The sequence below is a fragment of the Orcinus orca genome, chromosome X (assembly GCF_937001465.1).
Source record: "Orcinus orca chromosome X, mOrcOrc1.1, whole genome shotgun sequence".
In the NCBI taxonomy this organism is placed as follows: domain Eukaryota; kingdom Metazoa; phylum Chordata; class Mammalia; order Artiodactyla; family Delphinidae; genus Orcinus; species Orcinus orca.
The window spans coordinates 74,873,191-74,888,462 of NC_064580.1; the positions used below are offsets into that span (position 1 = coordinate 74,873,191).

The 15,272-nt window shown below is 37.4% G+C and overlaps 1 protein-coding gene across 3 annotated transcripts in view; it reads right to left on the minus strand.

The window, feature by feature from the left end:
- POF1B (POF1B actin binding protein) overlaps positions 1-15,272 on the minus strand; it is a 102,890-nt gene that overhangs the window by 14,575 nt on the left and 73,043 nt on the right. For all 3 annotated transcript variants that reach the window (XM_033411549.2, XM_049705109.1, XM_033411548.2), the window contains 4 exons: positions 14,633-14,785; positions 14,180-14,299; positions 12,400-12,528; positions 11,502-11,584 (listed from right to left, as the gene is read on the minus strand). In XM_033411549.2, coding sequence (XP_033267440.1) covers positions 11,502-11,584; positions 12,400-12,528; positions 14,180-14,299; positions 14,633-14,785 — 485 coding nt within the window. The remainder of the gene's footprint in view (positions 1-11,501; positions 11,585-12,399; positions 12,529-14,179; positions 14,300-14,632; positions 14,786-15,272) is intronic.

Below are 15,272 nucleotides of genomic sequence, written 5' to 3' on the forward strand. Positions count from 1 at the left end.
AAGCTTTTGACGAATTTCAACACCCATTTATGATAAAAAATCTCCAGAAAGTAGGCATAGAGGGAACTTACCTCACCATAATAAAGGTGATATATGGCAAACCCACAGGAAACATCATTCTCAATAGTGAAAAACAAACCATTTCCACTAAGATCAGGAAGAAGACAGGGTTCCCCACTCTCACCACTGTTATTCAACATAGTTTTGGAAGTTTCAGCCACAGCAATCACAGAAGAAAAAAGAAATGAAAAGAATCCATACCAGAAAAGAAGAAGTAAAGCTGTCACTGTTTGCAGATGACATGATATATACATAAAATATCCTAAAGATTCTACCATTAAACTAGTAAAGCTAATCAGTGAATTTGGAAAAGTTGCAGGATACAAAATACACAGAAGTCTCTTGCATTCCTATACACTAACAATAAAAGATCAGAAAGAGAAATTAAGGAAACAATCCCATTTACCATCACATCAAAAACAATAAAATAGCTAGGAATAAACATACCAAAGGAGGCAAAAGACCTGTACTCAGGAAACTACAAGATGTCGATGAAAGAAAACAAAGATGACACAAACAGCTGGAGATATACCATAGTCTTAGATTGGAAGAATCAATATTGAGAAAATGACTATACTACCCAAAGTAATCTACAGATTCAATGCAATCCTTAACAAATTACCAATGGCATTTTTCAAGGAAGTAGAACAAAAAATTTTACAATTTGTATGGAAACAGAAAAGACCATGAATAGTCACAGGAATCCTGAGACAGAAAAACAGAGCTAGAGGAATCAGGCTTCCTGATTTCAGACTATACTACAAAGCTACAGTCATCAAGACAGTATGGTACCAGCACAAAATAGAAATATAGATCAATGGAACAGGATAGAAAGCCCAGAGATAAACCCACACACCTATGGTCATGTAATCTATGACTAATGAGGCAAGAATATACAATGTAGAAAAAACAGTCTCTTCAAAAAGTGGTGCTGGGAAAACTGGAGAGCTACATGTAAAAGAATGAAGTTAGAACACTCCCTAACACCATACTCAAAAATAAACTCAAAATGGATTAAAGACCTAAATGTAAGGCCAAAAACTATAAAACTCTTAGAATAAAACATAGGTAGAATACTCTTTGATATGAAGCACAGCAAACTGTTTTTCAGTCCACCTCCTAGCATAGTGAAAGTGAAAACAAAAATAAACAAATGGGATCTAATTAAACTTAAAAACTTTTGCACAATGAAGGAAGCCATAAACAAAACAAAAAGAGAATCCACAGAGTGGGAGAAAATATTTCCAAATGAAGCAACCCACAAGGGGTTAATCTCCAAACTATACAAATAGTTCATGAAGCTCAATATCAAAAAAACAAAAAAACCCAATCGAAAAATGGGCTGAAAATCTAAATAGACATTTCTCCAAAGAAGACATACAGGTGGGCAAAAAGCACATGAAAAGATACTTAGCATTGCTAATTATTAGAAAAATGCAAATCAAAACTACAACGAGGGAGGCTTCCAGGAAGATGGCGAAAGAATAAAATGTGGAGATCACCTTCCTCCCCACAGATACACCAGAAATACATCTACACATGGAACAACTCCCACAGAACACCTACTGAATGTTGGCAAAAGGCCTCCGACCTCCACAAACACAAGAAACCCCCACGTACCTGGATAGGGCAAAAGAAAAAAGAATAAACAGAGACAAAAGGATAGGGACGGGACCTGCACCAGTGTGAGGGAGCTGTGAAGGAGGAAACGTTTCCACACACTAGGAAGCCCCTTCGTGGGCGGAGACTATGGGTGGTGGAGGGGGAAAGTTTTGGAGCCGCGGAGGAGAGCACAGCCACAGGGATGCAGAGGGCAAAGTGGGGATATTCCCGCACAAAGGATTGGTGCCAACTGGCACTCAGCAGCCCGAGACGCTTGTCTGCCCACCCGCCCCAGTGGGCACGACTGGGAGCTGAGGCTCGAGCTTCGGTCGGAGCTCCGGGAGAGGACTGGTGTTGGCGCCGTGAACACAGCCTGCAGGGGGTTAGTTCACCACAGCTAGCCAGGAGGGAGTCTGGGGAAAAGTCTGGACCTGCCGAAGAGGCAAGAGACTTTTTCTTCCCTCTTTGTTTCCTGGTGCGTGAGGAGAGGGGATTAAGAGCGCTGCTTAAAGGAGCTCCAGAGACAGGCGTGAGCCACGGCTAAAAACGCGGACCCCAGAGACGGGCATAAGATGCTAAAGCTGTTGCTGCCACCACCAAGAAGCCTGTGTGTGAGCCCAGGTCACTATCCACACCCCCTTTCCAGGGAGCCTGTGCAGCCCGCCACTGCCAGGATCCCAGGATCCAGGGACAACTTCCCTGGGAGAATGCACAGTGCGCCTCAGGCTGGTGCAATGTCACACCGGCGGCAGCGCAGGCTCGCCCGGCATTCCGTGCCCCTCCCTAACCCGCCCCCTGCCGGCCTGAGTGAGGCAGAGTCCCTGAAGCAGGGCTCCTTTAACCCCATCCTGTCTGAGCAAAGAACAGACGCCCTCTGGCGACCTACATGCAGAGGTGGGGCCAAATCCAAAGTTGAGCCCCGGGTGTTGTGAGAGCAAAGAACAGAAAAGGAAATCTCTCCCAGCAGCCTCAGAAGCAGCGGATTAAAGCTCCACAATCAACTTGATGTACCCTGCATCTGTGGAATACATGAATAGACAACGAATCATCCCAAATTGAGGAGGTGGACGTTGAGAGCAAGATTTATGATATTTTCCACTTTTCCTCTTTTTGTGAATGTGTATGTGTATGCTTCTGTGTGAGATTTTGTCTGTATAGCTTTGCTTACACCATTTGTCCTAGGGTTCTATCCGTCCATTTATTATTTTTCTTAATAATTATTTTAATAACTTTATTTTACCTTACTTTATTTTATTTTACTTTGTCTTCTTTCTTTCTTTTTTCCCTTCCTTCCCTCCTCCCTCCCTCCCTCCCTCCCTCCCTCCTTTCTTTCTTTCTTTCTTTCTTTCTTTCTTTCATTCTTCTTCTACTAATTCTTTCTTTCTACTTTTTCTCCCTTTTATTCTGAGACGTGTGGATGTAAGGCTCTTGTTGCTGCAGCCAAGAGTCACTGCTGTGCCTCTGAGGTGCGCAAGCCAACTTCAGGACACTGGTCCACAAGAGACCTCCCAGCTCCACATAATATCAAACAGCGAAAATCTCCCAGAGATATCCATCTCAACACCAGCAGCCAGCTTCACTCAACAACCAGCAAGCTACAGTGCTGGACACCCTATGCCAAACAACTAGCAAGACAGGAATACAACCCTAACTGTTAGCAGAGAGGCTGCCTAAAATCATAATAAGTCCACAGACACCCCAAAACACACCACCACACGTGGATCTTCCCACCAGAAAGACAAGATAGAGCCTCATTCACCAGAACACAGGCACTAGTCCCCTCCACCACGAAGCCTACACAACCAACAGAACCAACTTTAGACACTGGGGGAAGACACTAAAAACAATGGGAACTACGAACCTGCAGCCTGCATAAAGGAGACCCCAAACACAGTAAGAAAAGCAAAATCAGAAGACAGAAAAACACACAGCAGTTGAAGGAAAAAGATAAAAACCCACCAGACCTAACAAATGAAGAGTAAATAGGCAGTCTACCTGAAAAAGAATTCAGAATAATGATAGTAAAGATGATCCAAAATCTTGGAAATACAATAGACAAAAGGCAAGAAACATTTAACAAGGACCTAGAAGAACTAAAGATGAAACAAGCAATGATGAACAACACAATAAATGAAATTAAAAATACTTTAGATGGGATCAATAGCAGAATAACTGAGGCAGAAGAACGGGAAAGTGATGTGGAAGATAAAATAATGGCAATAACTACTGCAGAGCAGAATAAAGATAAAAGAATGAAAAGAACTGAGGACAGTCTCAGAGACCTCTGGGGCAACATTAAACACACCAACACTCGAATTATAGGGGTTCCAGATTAAGAGAAAAGGAAAGGGACTGAGAAAATATTTGAAGAGATTATAGTTGAAAACTTCCCTAAAATGGGAAAGGAAATAGTTAATCAAGTCCAGGAAGCACAGAGAGTGCTATACAGGATAAATCCAAGGAGAAATATGCCAAGACACATATTAATCAAACTGTCAAAAATTAAATACAAAGAAAACATATTAAAAGCAGCAAGGGAAAAACAACAAATAACACACAAGGGAATCCCCATAAGGTTAACCGCTGACCTTTCAGCAGAAACTCTGCAAGCCAAAAGGGACTGGCAGGATATATTTAAAGTGATGAAGGAGAAAAACCTGCAACCAAGACTGCTCTACCCAGCAAGGATCTCATTCAGATTTGGTGGAGAAATTACAACCTTTACAGACAAGCAAAAGCTGAAAGAGTTCAGCACCACCAAACCAGCTTTTCAACAAATACTAAAGGAACTTATCTAGGCAAGAAACAGAAGAGAAGGAAAAGACCTACAATAACAAACACAAAACAATTAAGAAAATGGGAATAGGAACATCCGTATCCATAATTACCTTAAATGTAAATTGACTAAATGCTCCCATCACAGAAACAGATTGGCTGAATTGATACAAACACAAGACCCATATATATGCTGTCTACAAGACACCCACTTCAGACCTAGACACACATACAGACTGAAAGTAAGGGGATGGAAAAAGTTATTCCAAGCAAATGGAAACAAAAAGAAAGCTGGAGTAGCAGTTCTCATATCAGACAAAATAGACTTTAAAATAAAGACTATTAGAAGAGACAAAGTAGGACACTACATAATGATCAAGGGATCGATCCAAGAAGAAGATATAACAATTGTAAATATTTATGCACCCAAAATAGGAGTACCTCAATACATAAGGAAAATACTAACAGCAATAAAAGGGGAAATCGACAGTAACACATTCATAGTAGGGGACATAAACACCCCACTTACACCAATGGACAAATCATCCAAAATGAAAATAAATAAGGAAACACAAGCTTTATATGATACATTAAACAAGATGGACTTAATTGATATTTATAGGACATTCCATCCAAAACAACAGAATACACATTTTTCTCAAGTACTCATGGAACATTCTAAAGGATAGATCATATCTTGTGTCACAAATCAAGCCTTGGTAAATTTAAGAAAATTGAAGTTGTATCAAGTATCTTTTCTGATCACATGCTATGAGACTAGATATCAATTACAGGAAAAGATCTCTAAAAAATACAAACACATGGAGGCTAAACAATACAATACTTAATAACAAAGTGATCACTGAAGAAATAAAAGAGGAAATGAAAAAATACCTAGAAACAAATGATAATGGAGACACGATGACCCAAAACCTATGGGATGCAGCAAAAGCAGTTCTACAAGGGAAGTATTTAGCAATACAATCCTACCTTAAGAAACAGGAAACAGCTCGAATAAACAACCTAACCTTGCACCTAAAGCAATTAGAGAAAGAAGAACAAAAAAATCCCGAAGTTAGCAAAAGGAAAGAAAGCATAAAGATCAAATCAGAAATAAATGATAAAGGAATGAAGGAAACGATAGCAAAGATCAATAAAACTAAAAGCTGGTTCTTTGAGAAGATAAACAAAAGTGATAAACCATTAGTCAGACTCATCAGGAAAAAAGGGAGAAGACTCAAATCAATAGAATTAGAAATGAAAAAGGAGAAGTAACAACTGACACTGCAGAAATACAAGGGATCATGCAAGATTACTACAAGCAACTCTATGCCAATGAAATGGACAACCTGGAAGAAATGGACAAATTCTTAGAAATGCACAGCCTGCCAAGACTGAATCAGGAAGAAATAGAAAATATGAGCAGACCAATCACAAGCACTGAAATTGAAACTGCGATTAAAAATCTTCCAACAAACAAAAGCCCAGGACAAGATGCCTTCACAGGCGAATTCTATCAAACATTTAGAGAAGAGCTAACACCTATCCTTCTCAAACTCTTCCAAAATACAGCAGAGGGAGGAACACTCCCAAACTCATTCTATGAAGCCACCATCACCTTGATACCAAAACCAGACAAGGTTGTAACAAACAAAGAAAACTACAGGCCAATATCACTGATGAATATAGATGCAAAAATCCTCAACAAAATACTAGCAAACAGAATCCAACAGCACATTAAAAGGATCATACAACATGATCAAGTGGGGTTTATTCCAGGAATGCAAGGATTCTTCAATATACGCAAATCAATCACTGCGATACACCATATTAACAAATTGAAGGAAAAAAACCATATGATCATCTCAATAGATGCAGAGAAAGCTTTCGACAAAAATCAACACCTACTTATGATAAAAACTCTGCAGAAAGTAGGCATAGAGGCAACTTTCTTCAACACAATAAAGGCCATATATGACAAACCCACAGCCAACATCGTCCTCAATGGTGAAAAACTGAAACCATTTCCACTAAGATCAGGAACAAGACAAGGTTGCCCATTCTCACCACTCTTATTCAATATAGTTTTGGAAGTTTTAGCCACAGCAATCAGAGAAGAAAAGGAAATAAAAGGAATCCAAATCAGAAAAGAAGTAAATCTGTCACTGTTTGCAGATGACATAATACTATACATAGAGAATCCTAAAGGTGCTACCAGGAAACTACTACAACTAATCAATGAAATTGGTAAAGTAGTAGGATACAAAATTAATGCACAGAAATCTCTGGCATTCCTATACACCAATGATGAAAAATCTGAAAGTGAAATCAAGAAAACACTCTCATTTACCATTGCAACAAAAAGAATAAAATATCTAGGAATAAATCTACCTAAGGAGACAGAAGACCTGTACGCCGAAAATTATAAGACACTGATGAAAGAAATTAAATATGAAACAAATAGATGGAGAGATATACCATGTTCTTGCATTGGAAGAATCAACATTGTGAAAATGACTCTACTACCCAAAGCAATCTACACAGTCAATGCAATCCCTATCAAAACACCATTGGCATTTTTCACAGGACTAGAACAAAAAATTTCACAATTTGTATGGAAACACAAAAGACCCCGAATAGCAAAAGCAATCTTGAGAATGAAAAACGGTACTGGAGGAATCAGGCTCCCTGCCTTCAGATTATAGTACAAAGGTACAGTCATCAAGAAAGTATGGTACTGGCACAAAAACAGAAATATAGATCAACGGAGCAGGATAGAAAGCCCAGAGATAAACCCACACATATATGGTCACCTTATCTTTGATAAAGAAGGCAGGAATGTACAGTGGAGAAAGGACACCCTCTTCAATAAGTGGTGCTGGGAAAACTGGACAGGTACATGTAAAAGTATGAGATTTGATCACTCCCTAACACCATATACAAAAATAAGCTCAAAATGGATTAAAGACCTAAATGTAAGGCAAGAAACTATCAAACACTTAGAGGAAAACATAGGCAGGACACTCTATGACATAAATCACAGCAATATCCTTTATGACCCACTTCCTAGAGAAATGGAAATAAAAAGAAAAATAAACAAACGGGATCTAATGAAACTTCAAAGCTTTTGCACAGCAAAGGAAACCATAAACAAGACAAAAAGACAACCCTCAGAATGGGAGAAAGTATTTGCAAATGAAGCAACTGACAAAGGATTAATCTCCAAAATTTGTAAGGAGCACATGCAGCTCAATAACAAAAAAAACAAATAACCCAATCCAAAAATGGGCAGAGGTCCTAAATAGAAATTTCTCCAAAGAAGATATACAGACTGCCAACAAACACATGAAAGAATGCTCAACATCATTAATCATTAGAGAAATGAAAATCAAAAGTACAATGAAATATCATCTCACACCAATTAGAATCACCATCATCAAAAAATCTAGAAACAATAAATGCTGAATAGGGTGTGGAGAAAAGGGAACACTCTTGCACTGCTGGTGGTAATGTGAATTGGTACAGCCACTATGGAGAACAGTATGGAGGTTCCTTAAAAAAGTGCAAGTAGAACTACCATATGACCCAGCAATCCCACTACTGGGCATATACCCTGAGAAAACCATAATTCAAAAAGAGTCATGTACCAAAATGTTCATTGCAGCTCTATATACAATAGCCCGGAGACAGAAACAACCTAAGTGTCCATCATTGGATGAATGGATAAAGAAGATGTGGCCCATATATACAATGGAATATTACTCAGCCATAAAAAGAAACAAAATTGAGCTATTTGTAATGAGGTGGATAGACCTAGAGTCTGTAATATAGAGTGAAGTTAGTCAGAAAGAGAAAGGCAAATACTGTATGCTAACACATATATATGGAATTTAAGAAAAAAAATGTCATGAAGAACCTAGGGGTAAGACAGGAATAAAGGCACGGACCTACTAGAGAATGAACTTGAGGATATGGGGAGGGGGAAGGGTAAGCTGTGAGAAAGCGAGAGAGAGGCGTGGACATATATACACTACCAAACGTAAGGTAGATAGCTAGTGGGAAGCAGCCGCATAGCACATGGAGAGCAGCTCGGTGCTTTGTGACTGCCTGGAGGGGTGGGATAGGGAAGTTGGGAGGGAGGGAGATGCAAGAGGGAAGAGATATGGGAACATATGTATATGTATAACTGATTCACTTTGTTATGAAGCAGAAACTAACACATCATTGTAAAGCAATTATACTCCATTAAAGATGTAAAAACAAAACAAAACCAACAAAAAGACTACAATGAGGTTTCACCTCACACCAGTCAAAATGGCTATCATCAAAAAATTTACATACAATAAATGCTGGAGAGGGTATGGATAAAGGACAACCCTCCTACACTGTTGTTGGGAATGTCAATTGGTACAGCCACTATGGAGAGCAGTATGGAGGTTCCTTAAAAAACTAAAAATAGAACTACCATATTACCCAGCAACCCAACTCCTGGGCATATTTCTGGAGAAAACCATAATTCAAAAAATACATGCAGAACAGTGTTCACTGCATCACTAGTTACAGTAGCTGGGACATGGAAGCAACCTAAATGTTCATCAAAAGAGGAATGGATAAAGAAGATGCAGTACATATACACAGTGGACTCTTGCATAAAATAACAAAATAATGCCATTTGTGGCAACATGGATGGACCTAGAGATTGTCATAGTGAGTAAAGTAAGTCAGACACAGAAAGACAAATACCATATCATATCGCTTATGTGTGGAATCTATAAAAAAGTGTACAAATGAACTTACTTAGAAAACAGAAGTAGAGTCACAGATGTAGAAAACAATCATTGTTACCAGGGGATAAGCGGGGGAGGGATACATTGGGAGGTTGAGATTGACATAAACACACTACTATATATAAAATAGATAACTAATAAGGACCTACTGTATAGCACAGGGAAATCTACTCAGTACTCTGTACTGGCCTGTATGGGAAAAGAATCTAAACAAAGAGTGGATATATGTATATGTATAACTGATTCACTTTGCTGTACACCTGAATGTTAACACAACATTGTAAATCGACTATACTCCAATAAAATTTTTAGAAAAAGAAATTAAAGAGGATCTAAATTGAAAAGGATCCCATGCTTATTGACCAGAAGACAGTTTTGTTTACATGGCAATAATACCTGAAGTGTCCTACATATTCAATGAATTTTCTGTAAAAATTCCAGTGGGATCTTTTTTAACAGAAATTAACAAGCTTAACCTAAATCCCATATGGAAAAGCAAAAGACCACAAACAGCTAAAACTTTCTTGAAAAGAAAAGTTTAGAGACTCACACTCCTGCTTTCACAACTTCAATAAAATGCTATAATAATCAAGACAGTATGGTACTAGCATAAAGACAGATAAATAGATTAATGGAGTGAAACTGAAAGTCTACATATTTGGCCTTACATTTATGGTAGTTTGATTGACAAGGATGCCAAGTCAATTTAATGGGGGAAAGGATAGCATATTCCATAAATGAGTCTGGGACAACTGGATATCCCCATGCACAAGAATGAACTTGGATACCTAATTTACAATATATAAAAAATTAACTCAAATGGATCCTAAATCTAAATGTAATAGATAAAAATATAAAACTCTTTAGAAGACAATGTGGGTGTAAATATTAATGACCTTGTATTAGTCAATGGTTTCTTACATATGATACCAAAAGCACAAGTGAGTAAAGAAAAAAATAGATGTATTGGACTTTCTCAAAATTAAAAACTTGTGCTACAAATGATACAATCAAGATAGTGAAAAGACAATCCATGGAATGGAAGAAAATGTTTGCAAATCATATCTCTGATAAGGGACTTGTATCCAGAATATATAAATATCTCTTGCAATTCAACAATAAAATAGCAAATAATACAATTTAAAAATGAAGAAAGACTTTAGTCATTTCTTCAAGAAGATATACAAATGCTCAGTAAGCACATGAAAAAATACTATGCAACACTAATTATTGGAGAACTACAAATCAAGAGTGCAATGAGATACCACTTCCCACCCCTTAGAATGGCTACAATCCAACAGATGGACAATAACAAATGTTTGGGAGGATGGAGAGAAATTGGAATCCTCTTACATCACTGGTGGGAATGTAAAATGGTGCAGCTGTTTTGGAAAAGTCTAGCAGTTCTTCAAAAAGTTAAACAGAGTTACCATGTGCTCAGCAATTCTACTCTTCTTTATATACTCAAAGAAATGAACACATATGTCCACACAGATTTGTACCCAGATATTTACAGTAGCATTTTTCAAAATTGAAAACAGCCCCTAAATGTCCATCAGTTGATGAATGGATAAATAAAAGGTTGTACATCCATAAAATGGACTATTATTTAGTAACAAAAATCAATGAAGTACTGACACATGCTAAAACATGGATGAATCTTGAAAACATGCAAAGTGAAAGAATTCAGCCACCAAAGACCACATTTTGATTATCCCATTTATGTGAAATGTCAAAAACAGACTTTTGCTGAAACTATTCATAAAGAGTCACTTTCTATTTGGTTTTGCTAAATTGTTGAGATGTAAGCTATGGTCGTACTGCTAACATGAGGAGAGACCCTGCCTAAGAATGACGTCTATCCAGGAAAGAGCAGAGCCAAAAGATATACAGATTTCTGAAGACATATTTTGATCACACAAATCCATCTGGACACCAAGCAATCCCAATTACGTGAATTAACTAATTCCCAGTTTAAGTTGGGTTTCTGGCATGTGCAACTGAAAGAGCCCTGACTAATATGGTTGGTTAAACAACTAATTATTTGTTTTTCACTTTCATTGTATTTACTGTATTGTAAATACAGTAAAAGTGTGCTCTTGAATTTTATTGACCATAATAGCTATGTCTTTTTGTGAACATTCATTCTTCAGTAGAATTATTGGCCAGCAGAAAACACCAAACTCTGTCTAGGGGCATATATATCAGTTAAACATGCTATAACTTGGATTATAACATAACCAAAGTCATATCCAAATTTCATTAAAAATACATTACTTTCTAGTGGTAATAGTTGTCCTTCCACCACTGGAGGGTTGGTTATGAGATGAATATATTTCTTGTCTCAACTTCGAGAGTTCCTTACAAATAAAAGACAATATAATCATTTGAAAACCATAGAAACATGAGGTAAGAGGTATGTTTGATAATTTAACAACGTTACTAAAGAATAATTACTTTTTTCCCTTCCTTTTTAGCCTTGAGGTAAGAATGTTCCAATCCCACTTGTTGAATTCCATATAGTCTTGCTTCATGGTACCTAATCAGTTACATTATAAGTCTCTGCAGGAATCCACTAACTGGTTCTATACTTAAGGGATAACATGAGATAGAATGGGCATGATTCTCAAGATGAAGATGTGAAAATTTTTGTTCCAAAAAGATTTAAATGTGTATCTATAGCAGAAAAATATGAAATTTCAATATGGAAGTAGATATTGTTTCATAACAGAAAATCTATCACTGAATGTTACTACAAATACCATTTGTTCAATAACAGCAATACAACATTAGCCACGATTTGGGTAGTTTCTTCCTTCAGTACCTATTTTATGACAGATCTTGGGCTACATGCTACAGACATAGAAAGGAATATAACACAGTCCCTTGCTGAAGCAGCTCACAGCCTTATTGGGAGTTTGACTGCCAATGAGGTAGAAAATCAATGTCTTAAAATTATTAAAGGCACAATAGCACATATTTTTTGCTTCAATTCTAGCTTTCATTTGAATTATTTCTCCTGAAATGTGAGTCTTCTACTTCTCGTAGGCACTCACATTCTACTTCATGAATAAAGTAAGTCTTGGAAACATGTCTTTTTATAGTTTGTGGGAAGTATTTATCCTACAGGGCTGAGTTGTATGGTTTGTCTCCACCTTGACCCCTTCTCTGTTACCTCCGATTGATGCTTTATAAGGGAATCCTTCTCTTCCAGCAAGCTTGTCAGTTCATGAATCTTGAATTGGAAGTCACTGCAACTTCCTTCTCTTCTTGAAACATCTTTTTGGTACTGATTTAATTGAGTCTAAGGATTTAAAAAGAACTAAGAATTATTATAATTCTCATTAACAAAATGGGTAACTGAGTTCCAGAGAGGTTAAGTGACATAAAGTCATACAGCTAGTTATGAAATGAAGAGCAAAATACCAATAGTTATAAACATTTAAAGAGCTTTATGAATGTAATATGTGAACTGAAATGCCAATTAGGAATTTCTCACTTTTTTAAGATTTATTGTTTATTTTTGGCTGTGTCGGATCTTAGTTGCAGTACATGGGATCTTCATTGAGGCTTCTACCTAATTGTGGCATGTGGGGTTTCTCTTCTCTAGTTGTGGCGCACAGGTTCCAGAGCACATGGGCTCTGTAGTTTGTGGCAACGTGGGCTCTCTAGTTGAGGTGCACGAGCTCAGTAGTTGTAGCATGTGGGCTCTAGCTGCCCCATGGTATGTGGGATCTTAGTTCCCTGACCAGGAATCGAACCCGAGTCCCCTGCATTGTAAGGTGGATTCTTTATCACTGGACCACCAGGGAAGTCCAATAAATTTCTCATTTTTAAAAGGTGACTTTACTATTTAGGCTTAAGCATTACTTAAGTAAAAGTCCTAGGCAACAAGAATTAAAATAAAGCTAAGAAAACAGGTACTTTATATTCCTTCAAATACTAATTAAGGAAAACTCAATAACAAATATTATATCATAATTTGCAGTTCACAACATATTCCTCCTGCATGACTCATCTCAGTCCTCACAGCAGCCCTCCGAGATAAGTATTATTATAATCTTTATTTACAAAACAGGTAAATGAGATCCAGAGACACGAAGGCACAACAGCTACTAAGCAACATAGCTGCAACTCTATGACAAGTCTTCTGACTGCAAATCCTGTCCATTTCCCTTTTTACTGCATTATGTGTGCACAGATGGCTGTTTAGGTTAAAGTGTTATTAGTAACGTTCAGATGGAAAATAAACCAGTGGAGGACATCTGCAAGAAACATCAGCAGACTTTTGAACAAATTCTATTTTGTTTCATTTTGATTTTTGGTAAAGACTGTACATTATATTTGGAGAGAAAAAACTGTGGTCAGTTTTTCTATTAAAATATTTGAGTTTATATAACTACAATTAGGAATCAGTAAATTAAGGGTTAGTCAATTTGACCTAGAATGACAAAATAAGGCAATGTATATTTATTCTCACAAATATCACCTTAATTTTGATGCCAATTACAGGTATATAATTCAACAGTTCTTATCCATGTGCTTGACAAAACTCTTGCTAGCTATCATCCTTCAAAATCAAGTGAGGATATTTATGAAGTCAAATGCGGCTTCACTGGATAATCTTGAAAGTTGCTTGGCTGCATAGAGCAAGCTTTAGGCAAGATCATAAAGTGTTCCCCTGTCACCATAAGTAAATAAATAGAAATTAAAAATCAACAACCCTGCACTTAAGGTCTTCTTTTGCTTTCCTAGAAAAGATGAAACTAAATTACAAGACAATTTAACAATATTCCCTACATAGTGATATGTATTTAAAGAAATGGTTCTATGGCATACTCCTAAAACTCTACCTTTGGTTGATTTTTCTTTGTAGCATTAAACTTGAGACTATCATTATCTTATTAGAAAGTTTGTGCTGAACTGTGTATTTATGCAGTGTAGGATCTACATACCCTTAGTTTGCAGATCTCTCTATCTTTCTCCATTCTTAAGCTTTTTACCATCTCCATGCAATGGTTGCCAATCTCAGCCATTTTAGCCTGCAGCATCGGGCCTGTGCAAGTCTCTGAGAGCTACACAAGACAAAATAAATTTCTGTAGTTAGACTGTTATGAAGGAAACACATATTATATTACAAGACATTAATAGATGAAAACCACTTGATTAAACAAGACATTGAAATAATGAGAGTGATTTTTAGGAACTGCATTATACAGCTCAGATGGCAGTGAGTTAAGACCTAACTGCATGTGAGATCATCAGAAAGCAGTCTACATATTTTCTCGAGATGAATTGGATATATGTATATATATATATATATATATATATATATATATATAGCCAATGCTAGGATTACAACCATATAACTAAGACAATAACACACATTTAAAACAAAATTTGAATACCTTCACTCTAAGATTTTTATTCTCTTGCTCTAAATTACGCTTACAGTATTCCAGTTCTTTTAGTTTATATTCTATGTCTGATAGTGTATGCCGAAGAGAAAGGTTGTTTTCTTCCAATGCTTGGCATTTTGAGGTTGAGTCTTGAAGTCCTTGCTGTAAAGACACAGTAAATAAGACAAATGGATTCTACTTTTTGGGAGAGAGTGCTTTTAGTTGATTAATTCAATGAAACAAAGCAAATATTGATATTTTTCCATGCCCAGTTTTCTTATATATTTAACCTTAAAAGGTAAGTTAAGGGCTTCCCTGGTGGCGCAGTGGTTGAGAGTCCACCTGCCGATGCAGGGGACTCGGGTTCATGTCCCAGTCCGGGAAGATCCCACATGCCGTGGAGCGGTTAGGCCCGTGAGACATGGCCACTGAGCCTGCGCGTCTGGAGCCTGTGCTCCGCAACGGGAGAGGCCACAACAGTGAGAGGCCCGTGTACCGCAAAAAAAAAAAAAAAAAAAGGTAAGTTAAATCAGCTATGAAAGACATCATTACCCTCACTTGCCTATCTTGAGTGAGAAGGAATCAAGATCAGATGAATTTTCAGTGTACCAATCTAGCAACCTGACTCTTGCTGCTTTTTGACAATACT